Source organism: Xenopus laevis, chromosome 4L (genome assembly GCF_017654675.1).
Source record: "Xenopus laevis strain J_2021 chromosome 4L, Xenopus_laevis_v10.1, whole genome shotgun sequence".
Classification (NCBI taxonomy): Eukaryota; Metazoa; Chordata; class Amphibia; order Anura; family Pipidae; genus Xenopus; species Xenopus laevis.
In genome coordinates this window covers 113,485,009-113,511,604 of record NC_054377.1, presented here as the reverse complement: position 1 = coordinate 113,511,604, position 26,596 = coordinate 113,485,009, and the positions used below count along the sequence as shown (strand labels likewise).

Sequence of the window (26,596 nt, the reverse complement as noted above, 5' to 3'; positions counted from 1 at the left end):
TATAAATATACTGTTTATATAAAATTTGCAGCCTTTAAAGGTATCTGCCAGCGTAGATATAAATCTACTGTTTTATTTAAAAAAAAAATTCTTGTGCTGTTGTGGGACCATAATATACACTAAAAAGTTTCTATATATTTAGTAATTGTATTTTGCATTTAAATTTTTCCAAGTTACCAAAAGTGTAGAGCTATAGTAAATTGAGCGGCACTGTCTCTATTAAAAGCTTACTTTCAAATATATTTGTGCTCCAGATGAAACCTTTCTCTCAAAGAGTAAGCCTTTGCAATGGTATGGAGGCAGGGTGTAGTGCAACTGTAATAAAGTGCTAATGCACAAGAACTGGGCGCCAGTGGTTCATTTATGCTTAACCAAGCACTGAGTTTATTTGCAAGAATATCCACAATGGAGTACAGAGAACATATAGCGTAAAGGATAGCTCATACTCACAGCACCAGAGAACAGCTGGATCCTTGCAGGCGAGGGAACATTTCAGCAATAGTTAAACAGCAATTGAGAAGGTACCACAACTTTCAGCCTGTGCCCTAAGTGGAACCCAGAGGAAATGCTACCATCCCTAAATCTATGCACTTAGTGCCCTAAGTGGAACCCAGAGGAAATGCTACCATCCCTAAATCTATGCACTTAGCCCCTACTTCTGGATTATTATTACCCGGGATCTTAATCCCTCTGACTCTCCTCATCAGAGCCTTGAGCTGCTCAACTATATAAAACCTATCTATCACTCCTAGAGTATAGCTATTCACTTTACTAGGGCCAAAGCACCTATGTTCCACTACTCATTCCCTTCCTGTCTGCTTAGTAACTGCTAAAGCAATGGACCCAGACTTCATGGCTACTTAGACCTTTATACTATAGCACAGTGCCATCTACAGTACACTGTGAGAACAGCAGGGCTTACATAAGCAGACTAATGATACAAGTCCCCTTTAGGACCCATTTAGGCATCTAAAACCTTTAGGATGTGCCTGCCAATATTATTTGAGGGTGTGTAAATTATCATATCCCTACATACATACTTTGTTTGGGAAAAGTCTTGATACAATTGTGAAAAAACTGGAATTGTACAAATTTTTCTGATTTGACTCAAATAATCGCTAAATTTTGTCAAGTTATTGACCGAAACCCTGAATTTTTCTAATTATTTTACGAATCCCAGTGCAGACCACGATATATTAAAATTGGAAAAGGGTCATGTGCCATTGACTTCTACATGGCCCTGACAGGTATGAAATGGCGTATTTTTTTGATTCGGGGTATAATAAATCTTGAAAAATTTGAGTTTTTTTCCTTGAAAAAAAAAAAAGCCCACCAGAAAAATTTGAGCTTAATAAATTACCCCCTATTTGTTATTTGCCTTGTTGAATACAATGACCCCAGGCATGCAATCTATTTTGTATATCAAGAAAGCAGTTGCTCCCAAACATAACATGAAACTCTCTAATGATGTTTTTAATAGCCAACATCTTGCTTTTACATCCAAATACCACAATCCCTGCCAATGCTACCCTCGCTTACATTAGAACTGGCATATTTTTTGTTTTGAGCATGTGGTGGATGTATTAGCTGTGAAGTTCTGTGCTAAAAAAAATGTGGGATAAAAGAGAAGAAGACTAATAAGACTAATTAGCCGTAAAAATAATATTGGTAAATGCATTTTTCAAGAATCACTTCAGATGATTTGTTTATGGCACACGGTACTGTCAGTCTGAATCTTCATTGCTGGTTCCTACTAGGTGCATTACACCTTGGGGTCAGTCATAAATAAAATCATATAGTTTTGAAGAAATTAAATTCACAAGTGATTGTTTAACAGGCACATATTTTTGTGTTAAGAACAAAGACCAATAGTTATGCTGCTGCCTTGCTTACTAACAACACAAATTGTTTGAAAACCATTCATTGTAGCCAGCATAGGCAATACACAATGCAGCATTCTATTCTTCTAACTGATGAAGCTTAATAGATGAGTGCTCACATCTATGGCATTAACTCTCTAGCAGGATGTATAGAAGCTATTTACTATTGTAATGGACAGAACCTAAGTATTAAATTGGATTTGTGCTCCCAAAGCCCTAAAGTAATGAGGCTGTGTTTATTGTAGGCTAGTGATTTTAAATTATTTGGTGCTGTTCATTCTGACAATTGCACCTGCAACGTGTTTTAGCTCCCACTGGTAGTTATGGGCGAATTTATTCACCAGGCGCGAATTTGTGGCGAATTTGCGCAATTCGCCGCCAGCGAATAAATTCGCGAAACGCTCCGCAAAAATTTGCGGTTTCGAAAAAACGCGCCGTTTCGCAAATTTTTCAAACAGCGCAAATTCGCCCATCACTACCCACTGGTTTTTGATATTTTGGAAATTAGCAAGATATCATATATTGTACATTCTTTATCAGATATAATATAATTCACAACTCTAACTCTAAAGAGAACTAGAAATTGTTTCAGATATTATAAGGAACCCATTTAACATGAGTATAGGCAAAAATCTTTACCTAAAGGCGTGGTTCACCTTTAAGTTAACTTGAAGTATTTTATAGAATGGCTAATTCTAATCAACTTCTTAATTGACCATTATTTTTTATATTTTAGACCCCATCTAAAAAAACAAATGCTCTGTAAGGCTAAACATGTATTGCTACTGCTACTTATTATTACTCATTTTTCTATTCATGCTCTTTCCTATTCATATTCCAGTCTATTATTCAAATCAATGTATTGTTGCTACGGTAATTTGGACCCTAGCAACCAGATTGCTGAAATTGCACACTTGGATTCTTCTGAATTAAAACAATTGTAAATTGTATCAGAATAATACTCTCTAGATCATACTAAAAGTTCATTCAAAGGTGAACGACCCCTTTAAGAGCAGACTTAGTAGAATTCAACTTGGAGATGCCTGAAGGACCCCAGAAGTTCCATATTTTAAACTCACACCTTCCTTGCTGCCAGGAAAAGTGTTTAACGAATTGAAGAATTTATCAAATCAAATCAATGTGTCGGTTGGTTAGGACTGAACAGTTTTGAGCTACAAGTTGAGCTCACCTCATATTTAATAAATGGTACTAAATTTTCCCAGTAGCAGTTACCCACACAAAACTTTTGTGTATTTACACAAAGGGAAGAAGGAAAGAACTACTCTTGCACACCCTGGCCATCCAGACAAACGTGAATCCCAGGTGCTCGGTGAAAGAGGAACTTGGCAGCCTCAAAAGTAACGTGGAAACAGAACACACCGGCACAACATGGGTACTGCTAGCAGGTATAACCTTGCTCGTTTATTGCTGATGCAACGTTTCGGGGCGTGACCCCTTTCTCAAGCAAAGGGAGACACAATGTCTGTTTATATATAGGCCGAGGAACAACTATGAATTATGTGTCACCATATTCAGAAAGAGAAGAAGGAGTATTGAGTTAAATTTAATGGAATGTTCTTCAATGAGCATGTTCCAAATTTTGAAATATAATTGTTTACATTACTACAAAATGGAAGTAATGTGCAAAATGATTTGGGACTATCTACTAAATGATATTATTATTTATATAACAAATATATCTCTTGAATTAGAATAGAAAATAGAATATGTAAGGGTTGTTAAATCTGCCCCTTAATCTCATAGTAGGGAAGGTTGAATAAATGACAAATTTATAAACTCAAAAACTTAAAGGAAGGAAGCACCAAAAATGCAAGGGTGAAAATTCTGCTGTTAGTCTATTGGCCCTGCCAGGTTAAAACATAGCTTGAAAATAAGGCTGTCCCAAAATAAGTTGGGACCATTCAGAATGTGAGATAACAATCTTGCATCTGTATAATTGTAATTTTTTTCTATTAAGCACCAATGAACTAATTCACCTGAAGTGAAGTGGACGGACATGGTCACCTGGGGGAAGTGGGATACTTTAGGCAACAATGACCTTATCAGTGTGATTCATTATAGGGATTTGAGTAATCCATTACAGAGGGTGATGGGGCACTATATGATCCTTCGATAGATTTCAGTATTGCTCCAATATATCCAATACTGTATATCTCATAGACCACTACTGTTTTTTGTTTCCTCCCCTGAAAATGGGGAATGTAAGGAGACGAATTTGTGCATATTCAGAATTTAACAGCAACCACTGGCATTAAGTTGAACTCCATGCTGTTAAAAGTCCACTTCTGTTTAGCCAGAGGGTATCAGGTACTTCCTATAGAATTAGCAAATTGTATGGTCATACCAGTCCATAGGCTAGACAGACTAAAATTGTGTACGTGAAAGAAAGTCTCCAAGGTTGCGCAGATCACCAATTTTGCATCTGTGGACGTCTAGGGCAACAACATTATCAAGTTCAGGCTGGTGGACTCACCGATCCTACCGATCCAAATTCAATGTATATAATCATTCAGCACCTGGATCAATGCCCAATTGTACATTTGTTTAAAAAAAAGTTTCTGGCGGCTCTATGTCGTTTGATTATCCTGTTTTGGTTCATTTAACAACTCTGATACCTATTGGACTTTTGTTTGTTTTGCCCACATCCCAGCACTAACTGTTTTGTCCAGAAGGCATTATGGATCTGACAGTAGCATTAGATCTCTGCTCTGATGCAGATGCAAACAAGTGAAAACATTGTTTAACTGTAAGTTGTGTTAGTGGCCACAAATTAAACAAATGATGACCTCCTTATTTTGCTCTATATATATAACAGTGGTTAAAATGTGCTTTTATTTATATTAAATCTTATTATTAGATCTGCAATGAAGGCGTATAAGTTTCACTTTGTTTTCTCTAACGCTTAATATTATAACTCACTGTCAATTTGTTATACACTAATGTGTCACTTTACAGTCTAATTAGTGTATAATGAATTAACACTCAACACAAGTTTGAGATAAACTGCTTGGAACCTTACTGGATTGAAAGAAAAGTAATGGGCAATGCACTGGTACCAGCAAAAAAGCTCTCTTCTTATTAGATAATGTACATCAGCTTTCAGCTGAGAGGCTATTTGTCCAGCAGACAGGCATGCCAATCTACAATATCAGGAACCATTTAGGTAATTGGCTATTGCACTTGTGACTTTAGAAGAATGTCAGTTGTTGAACCAGCACTAAAATAATATAAAAAAAAATAAGTAGGCTGCTTTATGTTATGCCTCAGGTTTAATTGTTCATTTAACCTGTAGTATGTTTCTAACAACATAGACACTGCATTGTTCATTTCATATATTTATTTATACATATATCTAGTATGTATGTGTAAGGATGTACATATAAGTATACCCAGTGATGTACAGTCTTACAATGTATAAGGGAGGACAGGTATGATAATAAATACAATACATTTGAGCAGTACATAGAGCATAAGTGTCCCGTAGAGCTTACAGTCTAAGTGGCCAATTTTTTATTTTGTTCAGGAATCATTTTTTTCCCTCTTATCTTATCTTTTTAAAAAATTGAGGTTTATGAAATGTAAAAACCATGAAAAACCATGAAAAACTTTGTCAAGTAAAAGCAGTCAAGGTCCTATGGAAGTTGTTGGGAGCTACACTGATCCGAGTGGACCTTTTTTATTAGCCCTTCAGACGTTTAGAGGTTTTCTGATTTTGTTTTTGCTAGTAATTGTCTGAAAATAACAAATTTTTAGACTTTTTTTGGCTCAGTTATCACTTTTTCCTATGGTACTTTTTATATTTGGATCTTTTAATAACTTTCATGCTATTCTTGGTTTTGGAGAAACGGAGTTTAATTGAAATCTCTAATAACCATGAATACAAAACTACTACTAATATAAAACTTTACCACGTAAAAGTTGTTGAGGTCCTATAAAAGTCAATGAGAGCTTCTCTGATCCTATTTTTTAAATCAATTCAAACTTTTAGAGGTTTTTGGATTTTTTTTTCACTAGCAATTGATCAGAAAAAGTCTTAGGTAGGTACAGTATTGCTTGATTTTTTAAGGGTATTTTTCGAATTATCAAACAAAACCCAGCTCAGATCACAATATCTTCAAATTGTAAAAGGGACATCTGCCATTGACTTCTACATGGTTTGAAATGGTGGATTTTCAGATTCTAACTTTGGGGTATAATAAATCTTGAGAAATTCAAGTTTATTTTTCCACAGTACATTCAAGTTTTTGACCAAAAAACCTCAACCAGAAAAATCGAGGTTTAGTAAATAACCCCCTTGATGTATAGAGATCCCAGATCCCCAGGTCCCAAGCATTCTGGATAATATATCCTATACCTGTGTATAATTGCTGATACATCTTTTCATTTAACACACTTTTAATATAATAAACTGCCATTTACATTCAATTATTGTTGTACCATGAATTTCTGAAGAGGTGATTTTAATAAAACAGTACACTCGCAGTTAAGTAAGAAAAAAGAAAGCAACAGAAGGAAGTTAAACAACATTAGCCCAGATTAGGAAAATTATATTTAGTGAACACATTTGATAAAATCTCCAGTTGTTCTGTTCTGCAAACAAAACACGTGCAGTTTATGAAATGCTTTAAATTGCATTCATTTTGCAGTCAACTTAATTTGATGAATGTACATATGAACATGAAACATGTAAATATATTTGATAAAAGTAAATAGACCACTTACTGCACCCAGAGGACAGTATGGAGGGAGTAGGGCAAAAGGTTATTAAAAAGAGACAAGCTTTTAAGAAACTGTTAGTTCACTTCACCAGGTTTTGTCGAACACGGTAGACATTTCTTGATATAATCCCTAAAATAATATTGAATATAAATGGGTTGCGGGTAGTGAAGTGGTGTTACAGAGGGTTTGACTTGTAGAAGTACCACTTGAGGTTAGGATGGGGCCAAGTTTTTGAACACACTATAAAGGGAAAAGATGAGCATGCATATATTCTCATTTCCTTTGTGAATCTTTCTTTACAAAGCAGCCATGGGTGAGACAATAATGTTTAAAAGTTAGATACAATTTCAGTCATTTTCGAAAATGCTAATTGAGGGATTAGTCCTTCATCTAGCAGTTTTCCTTTGGTTATAATATTAATGCTTCTACATTTCTACAGCGCCGCAACCAGTCTCTGCACCTTGTATCTGATTAAAGGACACATAAACCCCCGCAAGATAATTGAATCAGTTATCACTGAAATCTTGAAATACCTGCCACTCCGATTATTCAAAGGTTAATAGTAAGCCTGCAGCATCCACTTAACCCCTTAAGGTTCCTTCTCATCCTCTAGCCTGCTGGGCCTCCTCCCTCAGGAATTTGCTATGGCTTTTGGCTACTGAGCATGCTCGGTTCTTCTAAACCCAGATTACTAAACATGTCCTCCAGTCTAGCAGCCAATGAAGAGATGGCATTACTGGGTCTCATATAATCTCTGATCTCTGTTGGCTTATTTTATCTCTTAACTTCCTCTCCTGAGCTCAGTATAATCAATGCAGTGCTTAATCCAAGCAGGACCTTAATCAAAGTAAGTTGTGTCTGTGTAAGCCTGTATGATTGATTGCATGAACATTGCAGCACATGTGTGTTGTTTGTAGATGTAAATGTCACTGATGATGTGTCAGAAAATGTCCACTGGGTGAAAGCTGCTACTTGTTGTAGGGTAATAGGGCATTAGAAATGATGTGCTTTGTGTGGGGGGACATGTGTCTGATGTGTATACATGGTAGGAAAATGTAGGGTTTACATGTCCTTTAAGTATACCTGGAAAATTAGGTTTAATACTGCAGTGGTTAAGTACTAAATGCTTTCTAACAGTTTCAAATATATCTGTTGAGTGTTTTTACATTTTAAATATAAGCAAGTGTGTGCTGAACTAACAATCAAGCTAACTAAATTGTTTGCTCTAAAACAGCATATATCTAAACTGGCCAACCAGGACATACATTCAATAGGGGTCATTTGCAACTGCCCCTGCTGCAAGTGCAGAACTGGTAAGGCATTCTAAAACATGCATTTACAAAAAAAACGTACAATCCAGCATTAACAGATGCAACATTTTCTGCAAGTCTAATCATCTATAGCAACCGATCAGCAGGTAGCATTTATCTAAAGTTCATATGTACAAAATCAGACAGCAGTGACACAGTTCATATTAGCCCCACTAAGGGAAACTTTTCATAAAGAATCAAAATCACTTTACCCTTCTTCAATCTGTTGGTGATATTGTGCTCACATATTTCTTTCTACATTTTAACATGTAGAAGCTTTAATCTGTAGAACCTGTAGTGCTTTAATGGACATTCTACTGAACATTTTGAAGTCAATCACAATTCATGTACCAATGATTCTTCCATTTTATTTAAATAATTTGGACACAGAAAGTCACTTTCTCAATCAAGACTATGGACTGGTTGCCCTGATGAGGAACACTGGATCATTCCCATGCATGTGAATACTGTATATACATAAGGCTTATGCCTTGGTAGAATGGCTTGAATAAAGAATTATTTCCAGAAAGAAAGAAATCCCACTTTTAAACAAAGGTCTAGTTTGTTTGTTTTGTTAAACTAATCACAGATGCCCATGGTGCCCTTTTTCTTGAAATTTTTAAGCATAAAGGATGAATGCTTTCAGAATAGCAGTTTTATTCGATATATGACATTGATTTCTCCAGGCCTCCTGACTCATCAATCATCAACTTGATAAAGGGAAATTACTTTTGTCCTCTGTGCTTCTTACTGGATATATGAAGAGGTAAATGTGTGATTGTTCCATGTTCTGTTGCTTTCTCTAGACTAGGTAGTAATAAAATATGACATTGATTTCTGGTTCTTTGTTCCAACTTTCCTTACCACTTCCCTTAATCCTGTTTATCCTTCCATTGCACAATGCAGCAGGAAACATAGGCTAAATGGGCAAGTCCTAACCTCCCTGAAGGCAAAGACAGACAGAAATGTCAGATAATGGAAAAGGTCAGATACTACAGCACCAGGAACTAAATCTCTGTTTACTCTTACACTGTAAAAATACACAACATTCAGAATTTGCTTGTATCATTTCAACCATATCTAAAGAATAGCATCTGAAGCTGGGTCTTATGTGTTATATATTGAATAGTTTTCCTTTAAGAACTCTAAGGGAGTTATTTATCAAGGTCCGAATTTATCTCAATATCGGCTGCTACAAACTCCGATCTAAGCCGCTCAGGTTTTTTAATGCTTATTTATTATTACATTTTCCTGAAAATTAGCTTTGTGGGAAAAGCTCAGATTTTCATGATTTTTTCGAATTTTCCCCAAAAACTCACCGAAAACATTGTGAAATTGCCCGAAACTTCCGACACAACCAAAATTCAATGACTTTTATGTAACCTCGACAGGTTTGAGATGCCGTATTTTTATATTCTGGCTTTTTAGCCCTCGGGGGTTAATAAGTTCCAAAAAATTCATTATTTTTTTAAAAGCCTATTATAACACAAAAAAATCAAAAAATTTTCGGATTTCGGGGATTTTCAGGTTTTCGTAAATAACCCCCTAATAGTACTTAGTTTTAGTTTCCCTGAAAAATTAGTACTGCACAAGCTCTGTACCTGTATTAGGTAAATGAATGCATTCAGGTTTTCCTTTTTTCTTCTGTAATCAAAATTTTTCTTCTGTAATCAAAAAAAAAAAAAAAAAAAAAAATATATATATATAATACCTATGCAAAACAGAGACAGTTGCTCTAAACCACCTAACATATGCCATTCCCAAGAGCTATCATTATGAATATAGACTTGTTTATTTCATTTACAAGAATATATATATTTACGAACTGCCTTATATTAATTTTAAAATCTATCTTTCCATTTAATATGACAAGAAATGTAGGTATTATTTGTTGTACTTAGTAGGTAGTTGGTATTTGAGTTATTATTAATAATGCTATTTATTGAATAATTTCCTGGAGAATAACTATTTTAGTACTTCAATTTCTCACATAAACAGAAAAAGGACTAACGCTATCCAATTTCACGGATAACCAAGAATGACAACTACATATTCCCCCTTCTTTGTCTCTTTTAAAGGTGAGGAATCACTTACAATTTTTGTAGACAAGCGAAAGCTGAGTAAAAGATCAGAAGCAATTGATTCTGGTGGCAACAGCTCCTCTATAACACTGGAGACGCTTCATCAACTGGCTGCTTCTTATTTCATAGATAGGGACAGTACCCTCCGCAGACTACATCACATTCAGATTGCATCCACTGCAATAAAGGTAAGATGTTATTTAACCAATTGTTTCATTAAAATGTATTTTGATATCCTTAAAAATTTACAGTGATATGGGTTCAGTTGATCATAATGCACAAATGACTAAAGTTATCACAGATCCTCAATAAATATTTTGTCAGTAATTGTAGTAGCTTGCTTGTATTCATGAGAAAAAACCACATGCTTTATTGATGGAAAAACAATCCCATAGGAGTCCTAAGCATTCTGGAAAATAGATCCTATACCTGTATAAACTTTATTGCCTACATATAAATCAACCTGAAACCACCAAAATTAGAAGGTAGAGAAAGGACCAGAGAGGAAGGCCTAAAACCCCATCTTATTAAATACTTTACATAATGTAACATGCCACTGGCCTGCACATGCACTTTTATGGGGGAATTAGCGTTTGGTAGGCAGGTTGCGTAGGATTTGGAGCTTACAGACAGGGACACCAAGGCTTTGGGCAAAACATGGGTTTATTAAGCACTGGGCATTCCCAACAAAAAGCAACAAAACCCCAGTTCATCAACTTCAATGTAAAACATGCAGGGTACAGTTCAACAACTTCAAAACAAAACATTCAGGGTTCTCCCCCCTCTGGTCACTCACCATCAAGGGAAACTCTCACCCTCTGGAACTTCAGAGCCTTTGGGCTTCTTACTCAGTTCTGCATGCTTCACCTCCTGGGACTCAGGCTCGCTAGCCTCTGCCAGTCCCTTCTCCTCTCCAGGGATTTAGGCTCACCAGCCTCTGCAAGACTATTTCTGGCAGCAAGACACCTTTTGTCAGGCACTGTCTCTCCCAGCAGCACCCACTTCCCACCACTCTAAGAGGTATCTGGAGAGCCCTTAGGCTTTTACCTTTCCTAGGTAGCTCCCAGCTGCCACTTAATTACATTGCTGAGAGGGAATATTACCCCTACCTGAGCTGAGTATTCCTTTGCAACATATATAATGCAGTTCAAATGCACTATTTTCAATGCATTTTCCTCTAAAACAGTGGTGTATCCCAAACACCCTATCACAATAAGTACATGTGAAATGATGCTTTTCTCAATTAAAACATTGAGTAGAAAAAAAGTGCTAATTTCAGCTAAGTCAATTCTCCAAAAGCAACTTTATGGTGAGCCAGATGTTATACTCTCTAGGGTAGTGGTCCCAAACCTTTTTTTACTTGTGAGCCACATTTAAATGTAAAAAAGAGTTGAAGAGCAACACAAACATGAAAATGTCCATAGGGATGTCAAATAAGGGCTGTGATTGGTTGTTTGGTAGCCCCTATATGGACTGGTAGCCTACAGGAGTCTCTGTTTGGCAATACATGTATTCTTTATGCAACCAAAACTTGCCTCTAAGCCAGCAATTCAAAAATAAGCATCTGCTTTGAGGCCACTGGGAGCAACATCCAAGGGGAGGGTTGGTGAGCAACATGTTGCTAGTGAGCTACTGGTTGGAGACCACTGCTCTAGGGTATAAGCAATTATAGGACAATGCTCATTGCAGGATCTCTGCTACTCTTAAAACATGAGCCCATATGACAACAAAATTAAGTTATTACTCACATACTACTTCCTTTGTAGTACTTAGATACTACTTCCTTTTTGTTTTTCTTCCCATTTCTGTGCTTAGCCCCTCCAACTAATAATTAAGATGGTTTATTTGTTACTTGACTTAAATCATGTACCTGATTAAGGCAGACTGGGTACTGCAAAGGACAGATGGTTGTTGCAGATACAATAAACCATGAAAACTATAAGTTGAAAAAGGCAGCAACCCAGTGATACATAAAATGCAGATCCACTAAGAACCATTCCATATGTAACTATGTAACTATGTAACTACTATATGGGACTCTGGCTAGTTTTTAAATGAGGTAATTTCCTTTGATCAATCATGACTTCTTCAACATGCACAAATATGCAGATAAAGGATCTCAGGTTAAAAAAATATTTACCGTAGACAGTGTATACTTAATTTTAATGTACATCTACTGAATCATAAATTATCAATTTAACATTCAAACAGCATATATCTCAATCCTACATCAGCTTGTCAGATCTCTAAAGGCCTGAAGTTTTGTAGCACTTTACATTATAATGATATGATTATTTGCTATCCAAGTATAGGATCCTTAAGATCCTGATTTTGTGGACTTTTAAATACCACCACCTCACACTTCCTTCACCATTCATTTGTCCTTTGGAGTGGGTGAGGGTGAGAGTACTGTAGGGCCCTGTCACAATGGGTGGGGGGTTGGAAAGCCCAATTCTCAGATCATAAAAGAAAAAAGGAATAGTCAGGATTTGGCCGGATCATGGACGTGTTTGAGTTCAACAAGTCATCAACAGAGTAGATCAGGGTATGGTCAGGTGTTTTTTTTTCCAGATGAGCAAATTTGTTTCACTTTGGCAGGGCCTACTACCCTTGCAGTACTGGGACCCCTTAAATGTGGACCTTCTAGCTAACTTACATGGTGTCCTATTATTTATAATTGTGGCCCTGTATATGTACACAAACACACACTCTGTCTCAGTGGGGTGTGTGCTCAGTATCCTTGATTACAAACAGTGTCCTGAATTTTTGATAATTATTTTCATTTTAGATGCTAAATTATATTCCACATCTTTTTACAGAGATTATATTTCATTCACATCCCTAATACAGCGGATCTTACATCCCTGATACAGCGGATCTTAAAATCTAAGATCCCTAAAGAATAGCATACACTATGTTTTGGAGTGTGGAAGGAAACCAGCGTAAAACCACAGAAACATAAAAAGTACATACAAACTCCTGTGCAAAACAGTGCACCACAGAGCAGACCATGCATGAATCACATTTCAAAATAAAGAAAGAAATGGGTAACTAGTTTCTGGTATTTAATAAGCTGATTCCTTTTGCAATTAATTGATAATTTGAATATTTAAGATAAACATTATTGTTTGGTGTTTGATGATTTATGTACAAGTTTCTGACTCAAGGAACCATTAAATGAAGCTCTTTTTCAGACACTGCAGCAGTAAAGCAGCAATAAACTTAGTTTATTTAAATAATATGCCCCAGAATGCCAGTATTATTTAGGCTAAGATCTATCAGGGGAAATGATCTGTTCAATGCGACAGTAGCTTGACAAAACTAATTGATCTTCAAACTCTAATACATGCTTTCTAGGCAGTGTGATATTGGATTAAATTAATTATGTCTGCTGAAACCAACCATTCCTTGTTATGGAACACAGAGTTAAGATGGAATTATGTGCTGTACATATCATATTTGTTTTTTCCCAGAGCATTGATAGCAACCCCATATCTGGGAATTATTAGAAAAGATTATCTCTTGAAACACATTGTGTTCCCAGAACTGGATTAAACTGTGATTATTCAGATGAAAATAATAAAATAATGGTTAACATAACAATTAAATAAGAAGAGCATTAAATCAGCAACCATAAAACAGACTGGCCAACATGTTCCACATCGCTAGGCCTTCTTTCAACATCATAGGGCTCACACAGCACAACATGGAAATATTATTATTATTATTAGGTATTTATAAAGTGCCAACATATTCCACAACGCTTGGCCTTTTTTCAACATCAAAGGGCTCACACAGCACAACCTGGAAATATTATTATTATTAGGTATTTATAAAGTGCCATCATATTCCACAAAGCTGTAGAATAAATGGGGGCATACAGTGAACATACAGATTTATAATTGAACAAAAATTTCTCAAGTGAGGTATGAATACCAACCAGCAATATTGATAAAAATGATGTAGGACAATATGGGTCAGGGTGTCCACAAGCAAACCAATATGAATGAAAAATTCGAAAGTTGGGACTTAAACCCCCAGCCCATAGGCCCTAGAATATAAATTGTTGAAAATCACACAAGGATCACCATAAAATATTTTGGCAATATTTATTCAACACCATGCCATAATACCCAAATAAAAACAACTTAAAAAAACAACTCACCATCCCAAGTTGTGTATGAATCCAAAATTCCAAAAGTATTTGGCACCCTCCGTGCCTTTGTATCTGTAAGTGGCTACTATGGCCCAATAATGTTAATTGTTGAATGGGCGTGGTGACCAAATTTGAGAGTGCACTAGGCAGTGTATAATAATAAGAAAGTGAGTGGGTCGGCAATCAAATCCAAATGGCGGGGACTAGCGGTTCGGTCGTCACCAAATCACTGGCCAATATGTGACCCTTGCTTGAACGATAAGGTAAAAGTCAGGAAGATGTCCCAGGCAAGGGGGCAGGATATTGGATTTTGGATTTTTTGGATTTGGATTTGGATTTTTACCAGCTTTGATGTATAATAAATCTCTAAACATTCAAGTTCCTCCCCCCCTCTCAAAAACTGAGAACTAAGAATTGTTTCACCTCATCAAATAAGTAGAGGGTTCTTAACATTATCTGTCTGTCAGTGTATCAGTCATTCTATGTTAAACCTATCATAGCTGGACATCACAGGAACTGAATTTATCTGTTCCCCTTTATTCAGTGTAGCATTTTACAGTAAAATCATTGAAATAATTGTCTTTCCCTATTTTATGTTAAAATCTTTTGCTAATGTTAGACTTAATTCATTAATATGTTAATTTAAAAAGTTCTAACATTTATTTTTGCTGATAGTAGTCAGATATAAAGTATATACCATAAAATACAGATTATTAGACTTATGTCTCAGTTGACAAACAAAAAGCCATCCATTCAAGGAGATTTTGTTTTTATGTTTTTAAATGAATAATGTGCCATTGAATGCTGGGATGCACCATGTGAGTAGTATGATGCCGAAACATGTTTATTTTATCACCAAAAGCCATCTGTACTTTAAATGAGCATTTAGATATAAGCAGTGCAGACAGTTAGTCCCCATCATTGTAGAAGGTACAGGTATGTGAACTTTTATCCAGAAAGCTCTGGACCTGGTGTTTTCCAGATAAGGTATCTTTCTGAGATTTGGATCTCAATACCTTAAGTCTACTAAAATACCATTTAAACATTGAGGGGGTTATTTATTAAAGTCAGAATGTCAAAAACTTGAAAAATTCGAGTACATATAAAATCCAAATTTTTATTGGAAAAAAACTCAAATTTTTAGAGCTTTATTATACCCCGAGGATGGAAAGAGACTCTGAATCCAAAAATACAGCATCTCAGACCTACCGAGTTTATGTATAAGTCAATGGGAGAGGTCCCTATCCTATTTACAAGTTTCCGTGGTATGTGATTGAATTAGCTCAAAAATCCAATTATTATTTGGGCTTTTCGGGAAAAAGCCAAGAAAAATAGTGTGATTCAGAAAAAATCATACAATTTGGATTTTCGCTCGATTTTTTTCCTGTTTGTCCCCCGATCCAAATAAATCATGCTTTTTAAATAATAAATAAGGTCCAATTGTGGATCCTGGTTTGGTCAGACTTTTGTAATTAAAATAATCAGACATTTTTTGTTAAATAAGGCCCTTTATAAACGCAATAGGAATGTTATGCCAGCAATAAAGATAAATATCTTATTTTGGATCAAGTACAATTCTTATTCTAGTATTACATAGAGAAGGTTTTATAAATGTGGATCATTTGTATAAAATGGAGTCTATAGGAGACAGCCTTCCTGTAATTCTGGATAACTGGTTTCTGTACTAAGAAACCAAGACTAAATTCCAGATGTTTTCTGGCAGTATATTTCATTCAAGTATATACAAGCATGCAATATCCACATGCTGTGCAACTTCTATTTCATAAGTTCTCAAACAACAATATTTAATTAATAGGAACATTTAACACACATTCTATATATAAATCAATACTGTGTCAAGTTTATCAAATACTGGATCAGCACACACTGTGCTCCCACTTTCTCATACAGTGAGAACTTACATAATGATTATACAGCAAATCACCACTCATAACATTCCTTCTCCTTGCTTGTATGAGCTTTTACAAAAAAAATATAAAAATATACGTAGGCGAGATTGCATTCATAAATTGAAAAAGTTAACAGCAGCAATTGGTTACTTTCAGATGCCGAACAGTAATCAGCATCTAAAACCCACATCTTCAAAGAAGCAATCCTATTGGTTTAATCACCTACAAATGTATAGAGGCAAGTGTTAGTCTTACATGGAGCCTTTTCAAGGACTTTGCTAAAACATTTCAATTTATTTCAGAAATCATAAAACACAACCTCAAGACATTTTTTTACCAATAATGTAATCAACTTGTCATTTTAAAATAATCAAACAATTGCACATATAGCTTACTAACCTGTATAAAATGTATTTAAGTACTGTGTTGTTTTATAGATTTTCAAGATGCCACAAACTGAGATAAAACAGTTCTAATAAGCATTCTCTAAAATGAGCTCTTCGCAAGATACAGAAATAAAATGCATTCTCGGGCAGCCATATTAAAAAAAAAGTAAAAAATACTATAGTCCTCAAGGTAGTATCTCTCTCTTTATCAAAGATGGCTAAAAGCATTCAAATCTACTGGATCATACATACATGCCTTTTATTTTCATTATAAAAATATATGAAATACATCAAAACTCCACACAGAAAAATGTAGCTCAATTCATATCCTTAGTTAAGGTGCCCATGCAATTGAGTGATCAGTTTGTGGCTGAGCTGATGGATACCATACAAGTGGTCAAACCTGGTATGGCGAGATTTCCATTGTACTGTTAGTTTGGGTCAACAGCCCAATGATTAAATCTGCAGTACTGTAAGTGAAGATAAGCTGCAGATCCATTTCATTTCCTCATCTGTCAGTACATTGGCAAAGATTGTGCTTCATCAGATGAAATTTTATCGGGTCAACAAAATTACCAATATCCATGGAACAAAGATCAGTCTGGATTATCGCCCCTGCACACATGTCCTGAAAATCATACAATTTCATCAGTATATGTAAGGAATACATAATCCACTGGCATCAAACCATCACATTAAAAATTAACTAGCTCTCCTGTTTTCTTGGCTGTACAAAATCATCCTCAAAAAGTAACAGGTATGGAATGTGTTCTAAACAAAAGTCTCTGATGTATCCAGACATGAGGGTGGATTTGTACAAGCCCAATGGTAAAATCACAGAATGTAGACATTATGGCTCCTAAAACTGACTCATAAAAGTTAGAGAGTAATGTACATTCTGCATTCTAAGAACCAACAAAATCAATTTTTATACCATACTTTTGCACCAGTTGCTTGAAAATGCATGAAAATGTGCAACTTTTTTAGTAGTTTTGAGACCATGACTACCCAGTTTGTGATTTCTTCCTAAATGTGCACAAAATCACAGGGAAACAACTTAAGTGAAAAATCACTGTTCAATTTTTTGTTTACTTTTTTTTTAAAGAATTTCTCTGTGCCCTCACACCACACTATTTACTAAAACTTTAATTTATCCCATTTTTTTATTAAAACAAAGTTGACCTAGCCCCCATCCATGAATTTAACTCATTTATCAGCTTGAAACAGTCGGCTTGAAAAAAGTCTCAACAAAATTGGGCAACAATTTGGATCGTAGGACTTTTTCGAATTTGACTCCTGAATCACTTGATTTTTTTCAAGTTGCGGCACGAAACTCTGACTTTTTCAGATTATCCTGCTCAAGAAACATCTTCAAATTGTTACATCAAAAAAACACAGTACATTCTTTTTAATTTATTTGCTTCTAATCTATTGCTTCTTAGTTTCTTTTCTGGTTTTCAATAAATATCTTTAAAAAGACATACAAACTTAAATACCTTGCTGCCTGTGCAACATGAAAAAACAGGGATTTCTTTATATCTCAAAAATGATCACAAAGAGAATGGGTTCTTTATGCAGGAAAGGGAGCAAGGCAGCATGCATTTCAATGAAACTTTCAAATCTTGAATATGGTTCCTCTGGAATCAGGTAAATGTGATTTTTGTTTGCTTATGTATATTTCACATGCTGGTAGAAGACAACACATGAGGTGTGTTCCAGCATGGAAAAACATTGTTAAACCTAAAATGCTTTTACTTGGTAAAATGTACCAAGTACTGATAAGTCACCTCCTGTGTTATTTGTCACAGCACTATGTGAAATATACAAAGCCCTTATATCTATTCTTTTTCCCTACAAGTTATACGCATCAGGTTTCAAGGATTTGGACAGGTGATAGTGCTCCTACCTCCCCTTGCAGTGTAATATCTGACTGCTAAAACCAGAAGAAGTTTCAAAACTTTGAACTTACAAAAGTATTAGGTTTGATAAACGTATGATTTTGATAAATATCATACTGCTGGATTCCCCACTATAAGATTTGATAAATCAATCCGTAAGGGGAACATTTTATACCAGGACTTATTACCAAGCAGGTCTTATTTAACTGTTAGTCCTCAATGGGGAACTTTTTTTTTACTTAAGTTGGAACTGATGTGATGATGTTCAAAAGAATGTGTGAAACCCCAGAAAGTGGATGACTATGCTGTTAAACGTTATTTATTTGTATTGCCTTTTGTACTTATTTTTTTTCATCTTTTCTCTTTTGTTTAATCCCCTCCTTTATTTCTTTTCTATATGATCTGTTACTTTGCATTGTAAAAATTAAAAAATCCATATAAAAACAAAGTGAAAAAGAAAAAAACAGCAATATTTGGATTTTCAATTTTAAAAATTAAAAATAACTCAAAAATCTTGAATGTGCATTTATTTAAAAAAAAATGAAACTCATAAAAACTATTGCTTAAAAGCATTTTTAAAAAAACTGGAATTATATTCTACTTTTTATTTTAAAGAGTGTCACATTTTGAATTAATCTCAACAAATTAAAAAATCTATATAAAAAATAGATTGAAGTGTGAAAATACAATTCCCATTGACTTCTACATGAACTCACCAGAAAACATTTTTTATACTTAATACATCTCAGAAATTCAAGTTTTGGAAATCAAAGTCAGATTTGCAATTGCTGCTGCAAAAATAAACTTACAAGTGCGGTAAAAACTCTAATTTGAATGTTGATAAATTTGCCCTATAGTGACAGCATCATTTTAGACCGGAGGTAAAGCCCAGATTTAAAAAAATTAGAAAAAATGCATTTTGCACAAGAAAAAAGACAGGAAAAAATACCCACTGACTCCAATGTACAGTTTTTGGAGCAAGAAAAAAAACACTTGAAAAAATTCCCATTGACTTGCATTTATTTGGCACATAAAAAATCACAGGACAATGTCCATTGAGTTCAGTGTATTTGGCATTAGAAAAAAATGACCATTGACTCCAAAGCATGTGGTGCAAGAAAAAACACAAGAAGCCCCATATTTACTCCAATACATTTGGCACAAGAAAAAAATACAGAGAAAAATAATAAATAATAAAATGCATTTGCATTGTATCTATCACTTGAAGAACATCACAACTGTTGTACGGGATCAAGTAATTCACCAATATGAAGAGATCACTCACCGGTATTTCTCAGTGGCTATGGTGATAATGCTCAAGGGGAGAGAAACTCTTGAAACTCCTGAAAAGGCAGAATCAGCAATCACTCCGGTACACCATGCTTAGGATAAAACAAGTATTTTACTGTATTTAACTCACACCATTAAAATCACAAATGGCCTGACGTGTTTCGCATCTCCTGATAGGAGAAAGGCTGAAGTATACTTATTCAAAACACTGTTAAAAAGGAAGTGAAGTCACCCAGTTGATGATTACTCACTGAACCAATTAACTGTTTAAAACAACTAAAGATTGACTAACAATGATGTAAAAAAAAGTTACCATGTTTTATCACAAAACTCATTTAAATGTATAAAATGGTTCATAAACATGGTAAAACACCAGTTACCAAATCAATACATTTACATTACAGGTTAAAACATTTTACATAGTAAATCGAATTCGTTGTTACATTGTTTTCCCACAATCTACAATTTAGTACCATTTCCAGATCACATAACAAAAGAAATCTAACTGGATCAAGTCTTAAAAGGTTAAACCATTGTTCGTTACAACCACGAGCGCCATATACATATACTATATGTAAGATGTGCCGGGAGATCCTCTCTGCTTCCTGGTGCGTCTCTTGGTCGGTGGGGTACAAGCATACTCAGCGCTGATGTCACTCACCTTGTACTGACGCCAGCGTCACTGCGCTGTCGTTGGACGCTGAGACACTGAATGGCATGACGTCATCTTTTGGCATTTTTTTTTATTATTTTGATCCTTTTCAAAGGCCAATTCTCCATTTTGAAAGTGCCCGAGCTGACTTCTGTTTTTCAGATCCTGCCTAAGCGTTTCTTCTGTGTTTTGAATTCCTGGTTTTGACTCATGCCTGATTATTGACTTCGATTTCTGCTGCCTGCCTCGACCCTTTTGCCTGATTCTGAACCACATCTTGTCTAATCCTTGCCAGTACCTTGTTTACAGACTTATTTCTAGTTACGCACTTGGTTGGTTTCCACAGCAGAAAGCCCAGGGCCCCAAAAGGACATCGGTGGACATCGGAATCCACAGGGGTTCCCTGTGCATGTGAGTGTACCCATCACTGTTCAAGGTTCCTGATAACGAGAATGTTACACTATACGTCTTGCCGGTGATGCTAAAAGTCCTTAGATTCATGTACATGGGCACAAGTCAAACATCTAGTGGACCTGCACCTATAACTACCCACTATATTCAACCAAGTTTTCATAGGTGATCTAAGGACAACACTAGGGGGCACATTTACTATGGGTTGAATATCGAGGGTTAATTAACCCTCAATATTCGCCCATCGAAGTTAAATCCTTCGACTTCGAATATCAATGTCAAAGGATTTACCGTAATTCGTGTCATTGAACGATTCGAAGGATTTTAATTCATCGATCTAACGATTTTCCTTCGATCACAAATTGCAAGGAAAGCATATGGGGGCCCTCCCCATAGGCTAACATTGGTGCTCGGTAAGTTTTAGGTGGCGAAGTAGGTGGTCGAAGTTTTTTTTAAAGAGACAGTACTTCGACTATCGAATGGTCGAATAGTTGAACGATTTTAGTTCGAATCGTTCAATTCGAAATCGAAGGTCGAAGTAGCCAATACGATGGTCGAAATAGTCAAAAAAAACTTTGAGGTTCAAAGTTTTTTTCCTTCTAATCCTTCACTCAAGCTAAGTAAATGTGCCCCTAGGTGAAAGGACTAAGTGAAAGCCAGAGTGGACTCAAAAAGCAGAACATATCTAGACCTCCTTTAATTTAATGCCACTATGAAGCACAGGGAAATACTTCTTTATGATGCTTTTATTCTGTTCAAACTGCCTACTATACTCTGTTATAAATATGGGGCACCTGCATTTCATTCCAGCATAAGTTCAAGAGTCAATGGGAGTTTCAGCTAATTTTTAATGCAAGTTTTTGAGACTAATTTGAAATTTGGCAGACATTAAAAGTGATGGGTAAAATTTGATATAGCTGCATTTATGCAATAGGTTTGAGATCCAACTTTTTAATGCACATTCAAGATTTTTGAGTTTTCCATTTTCCATTGTTAAATACGGAAGAGAGCAACCCCCAGTCACTTGTTGGGATTCATATAGGCATTGGCAGTTTACGGGTAGTACTGTGCAAAGGGCCAAGCAGAAAATGGGTGCCAATGGTCCTTACCATGTCACCTAAACTTTGTAATTACAAATATATAGCTTTAATTGTCAATGGTGAAAGCTAAATGTGATAGAGCAGTACTGGGTGAGTTATTCATCACTGAGATCTTTGCTTTTTTGCTTCTCCATTGGTTATTGTTCACAATTTCAATCTGCGCTCACAAGTGCTTAATAGCAACAATAATAAGGAAATAATGTAAATTGCACCACAATAATATTACACCTTCTATTTTTCTGTTTTGAATGTATTACTTGCTTTATAGTGCAATAAGAAAAGGAGAAACATCATAGTAAATATCATATTTTATGTTTGGTCTCAAATATGAATTCGGTGTATGGGTATTAAGAACATACCAATGACATAATAGTTCAAAATTGAAGCTTAAGGTTTATTTCTAACTTGGTTTCTTTCTAAATCCATACAATGAAACAATTTTAAATTCATGAAATGTTTTGATAAATGCGCAGATATATCAAAATATTTTATACAGCCATTTTCTTTACAGTGCACATGTTCTCCACCCATATCTTTAGGGCCCCAGTGGTCTTCCTCATTTACTGTCCTGTTTGCAACATACTCTATAAGCACAAGAATAAGCAGCAAATACCATACTATACTACTGTATTGACAATATACATTGTGTTACATGGAAATATTATTTGGCCACTGTACAGGTAAATGTTTCTCTTTCCTACAAGGCTTGACAACATCTTTTAGAATGACATCCGAAAAGACCTTCGTGTCTAGCTAGTTAATTTGTTTTTGATTGGCAACCAGGGTTGGGATAAAATATTCCCAAGGCTACCACTCTCCTTGGCTACATACTTCACATTATTGTCTGACAAAACATCTCTGTAATCATCTTCCATCCCCAGAATAGACAGCAGAGATTTAACTAAGCCGCAAGTATTCTAAAGCACTAACTATACTAAACACTGGATTATTAACTGACCACGTGTAATTTTTCCTTTTTAATCACTAGCTCTTGCTGGGGAATACCTAAGGCGTTATAATAAACTTCACTAATCTTTCACTTAGATTGCCCTCTCTGTCTCACTGCAAGTCTTCCATCTTGGTTCTAAAAGTACCTAATGTCTGCTTCAATTAGATTAAAAAAGAATCTGAACAATGCACTAAAAAATACAAAAACCTCTCAAACCTCTAAAATGTCAACTTTTTTGGAAAATATCTGCGAAAAAATTCCCAAAAACCTTTAAAATTCTGGATGATTCTATGGGGCAAATTCACTAAGATCCGAAGTTGCGCTAGCGCAGACGCCAGGTGTATTTTCGCCTGCGCTACGCAAATTCACTAAAATGCAAATTTGCGCTCAGGGAGACGAATGGTAGCGAAGTTGCGCTAGCATTAAAGCGAATTTACGTTAGGGATGCTTTATTTGCATACGGCGCCAAGTTAAAGTTGAATGGACGTATATGTAGCAGCAAATACATTACACTACACAAGCCTGGGAAAGCTTCATAAAATAAAATAGAGTTGTTATTTTGCCCTAAACATGTGCCCACTGTATAGTTTAGGTGCCATAAGTTAGGAAATGTAGGGGGGAAGGCTATCTTTTTCAGCCTATCACCCTTAAAAAAGGAAAAAACTGCAGCGTTTTTTGGGACTTAGAAAAATTTTCAACTATTTTTGCAGCAATCCCTATCTACTCTATTGCACTTCGTCTGGTTGGAGGTGGCGAAGGCAAAGGCAAGTCTGGTGCAAGAGGCAATGTTCAGTAAAATGCGCAAGTTAGTGAATTAGCGGGGTTACATCCCATTCGCCATAGCGCAACTTCGTCTGGCGAAAGGGTGCGAAGTAGCGCTAGAGTAGATCTATTTTATGAATTTTACTAAATTTGCGCCCGTTAGTGAATTGGCGAAGTTATGAAATGACGTCACGCTGGCGAATTTGCGCCAGCGTTAATCACTTCGCCCTTTAGTGAATCTGCCCCCATGGGTTCTATGGAACCTGGGCTGCTTTTACTTGGTGAAGTTTTATATTTAATTTTCCATGATTTTTACACCTAGGGGCATATTTATCAAAGGTCGAATTTCAAATTGAAAAAACTTCAAAATTTTAATTCAAAAAGACCAACTGAAATTAAGTCAAAGTTTTTTTAGGTCGAATAGATCCATTTTTGATCGAATAGGTCAGTTTTCGATCGAATAGGTCCATATTCGCCCGAATTCAAATCGTACGAATTCGGCAGGTTTTAGATGGCGAATGATCGAAGCCGAATTTTTAAAGAGACAGTAAATGATACATTTCGATATTTGAATTTTCGCATTTTTTTCAAATTCAAATCGAATTTGGACTATTCCCTAGTTAAAGTACACAAAAATAGCTCGGAATTAGATTTTTTTTTTCATTAGAAAATTCACTTCGACCTTTGATAAATCTGACCCTTAATAAAATCATTGTTTATGCATACCTACAATACAAAGCCTTACGTAGCTAAACTGTATTTCAGACTGCATTTTTTATGACATATATACGTGTGTGTGTGTGTGTATTTATATGCATAAATAGTATCAAAAACTGCTGTATGAACAGGACAGGGGGACTTCATCAAGACACTAGTCAATGGCATATAACAGGTAGGGGCATATTTATCAAAGGTCGAATTTAAAATTGAAAAAGCTTCGAAACTTGAATTCAAAAAGACCAACCAAAATTAAGTCACAGATTTTTTTTTGGTCGAATAGGTCAGTTTTTGATGGAATAGGTCCGTATTCAGCCGAATTCGAATCATACGAATTGAAGGAATAGCGCATTTGATTCAAAGTCCACCAATTGACTCCAAGTAGGTTCTAGGAGGTCCCCCATAGGCTAAATTCGGCATGTTTTAGATGGCGGATAGTGGAAGTCAAATTTTTAAAGAGCCAGTACATTATAAATTTCGATATTTGAATTTTTGAATTTTTTCTTCAAATTTGAATCGAATTTGGACTATTCCTTAGTTGAAGTACACAAAAAATAGCTTGAAATTTGAATTTTTTTCATTCGAAAATTCACCTCGACCTTTGATAAATCTGTCCCGTAGCTCTTGTCGAACCTTACCCGATCAAAATAGATCAAAGTCCATTGGTCAGGCTTAACCTTTACAGAGTATTTTGTGATCGCAAACTCCAAAACAGATTAAATCCAGATAATTATACCTTCCATTAATATTGACACTACAATAGGATGCTGTCAATACAATAATGCATTTAAGTAAATAGTTAAAATTTAAGATTTAAGACAATTGCTAGTAATTGAAAAAACAATGCTCATTGAGATTCTTTGGGCAATAATATTCAGATTTTAAGTCTAAGAGGTTTCCTTTTGCAACAATATACATGACTAATCACCACCTCTTTTGAGTTTAAATCAACCATTAAATCAATTGCCTTGAAGCAAAAACTGAGGGGAGTGTATCCCCTTTTAAAATAATGGTTATTTAGAGGGCTATCTCTTTAATTATTAATAAATAGTAATTTTAGTGCTGATCAATGACTCCACATACTCTCACTTAAGCCCAATTGTGTTTTTCCCACATAAGTTAATGTTTTTTTCCCAAAGTAGTGTACAGTATTAGACATTGCATTTTATTATAGAAAACAGAAATAATATTTGTTTTTTTCTGACTTGTTATTGATTTTTATATACAGCATTAACCATGTCTACAGTTTGTATCCATGGGGCTGTTATATTAGTCCCCTAGAGAAAGTTCTCATTATATTTTTGTGTAGTGTTTATAATTCTGTATGTATGATATGTTTCATCTATTACAATCTTTAATACATCTAATTAATTTGTAAACATATTATCTGGGGGCTTAGCATACTTATGTACTAGCTCCAATAAATGGAATTGTGAGAGCGAATAGTGGGTTTGGTTCCCAGGGAGTTATAATAATTTCATTAGTGAGCATCAGAAAATTATTTTCTTCCCATTAACTTACTTAGTTGCAAAACTCTACTTTGAAAAAGTTTCACCTAATTTGTTGTTTACTTCTACTTTCAATCAGTTTTACATAATTTGTTGTTTTAGTTTATTTATGATTTGTTATATTATAAGATTTCATTATCCTGGCTTTAGAAGTGATATTGTATGTAATTACAAAATGAACATTTCTATATTCAATATTGTGGTGAAGATTTTTTATGTACAGAAGCAGTGGCGTAACTAGAGTGTGCAGGGGCCCCCTGCAAAAAAATCTTCAGAGGGGCCCAGCACATTCCAATCCCAATCCTCCAGGCCAACTCCACCCACTCCCCACATCAACTCCGCACGCTTTCCACCCGACTTCTCCCACTCCCCACTCAGCTCCGCCCACTCGCACTGACTTGCACTCCGATACCTTGCCACAGGTAAGAGAGAGGCTGGGGAAGGAGGGGGGAGGGGGTTCTTGTTAGCTAGAGAGGATGCTTCCTCTATAGTTCACCACTGTACAAGAGTGTACAGGGTATGATGGCTGCTAATCAGTCCTGGCTCATGTTCCTCAGATTGACTGCCTTAAAATTAGCTGAAAACCTGGTATTTAAACCTAATGTGGTGAGATTGGGGCTCCATCATGTAACTGATTTTTATGGCGACTGATGGCAGAAGTTTGCTACATACTATAATGCTATCCACCCATCAATCCAGAAATACTAACTATTAATTTATTTTTTTCTTCAGAATTTGCACACATTTTTTTATATCTACATATGTATTAGTGATGTGTGGGCCAGGAAAAAACCCACAAGACCCATGGGTTTGCTCCAAAGTCTGCACACAGTTTGATGGTCATGG

At 35.6% G+C, this 26,596-nt stretch overlaps 1 protein-coding gene across 1 annotated transcript in view; it reads left to right on the top strand.

The window, feature by feature from the left end:
* The window catches only part of brinp3.L (bone morphogenetic protein/retinoic acid inducible neural-specific 3 L homeolog), a 398,147-nt gene that overhangs the window by 264,288 nt on the left and 107,263 nt on the right, over positions 1 to 26,596 (top strand). Inside the window, exon 4 of the mRNA XM_018258776.2 lies at positions 10,009 to 10,199. Coding sequence (XP_018114265.1) covers positions 10,009 to 10,199 — 191 coding nt within the window. The remainder of the gene's footprint in view (positions 1 to 10,008; positions 10,200 to 26,596) is intronic.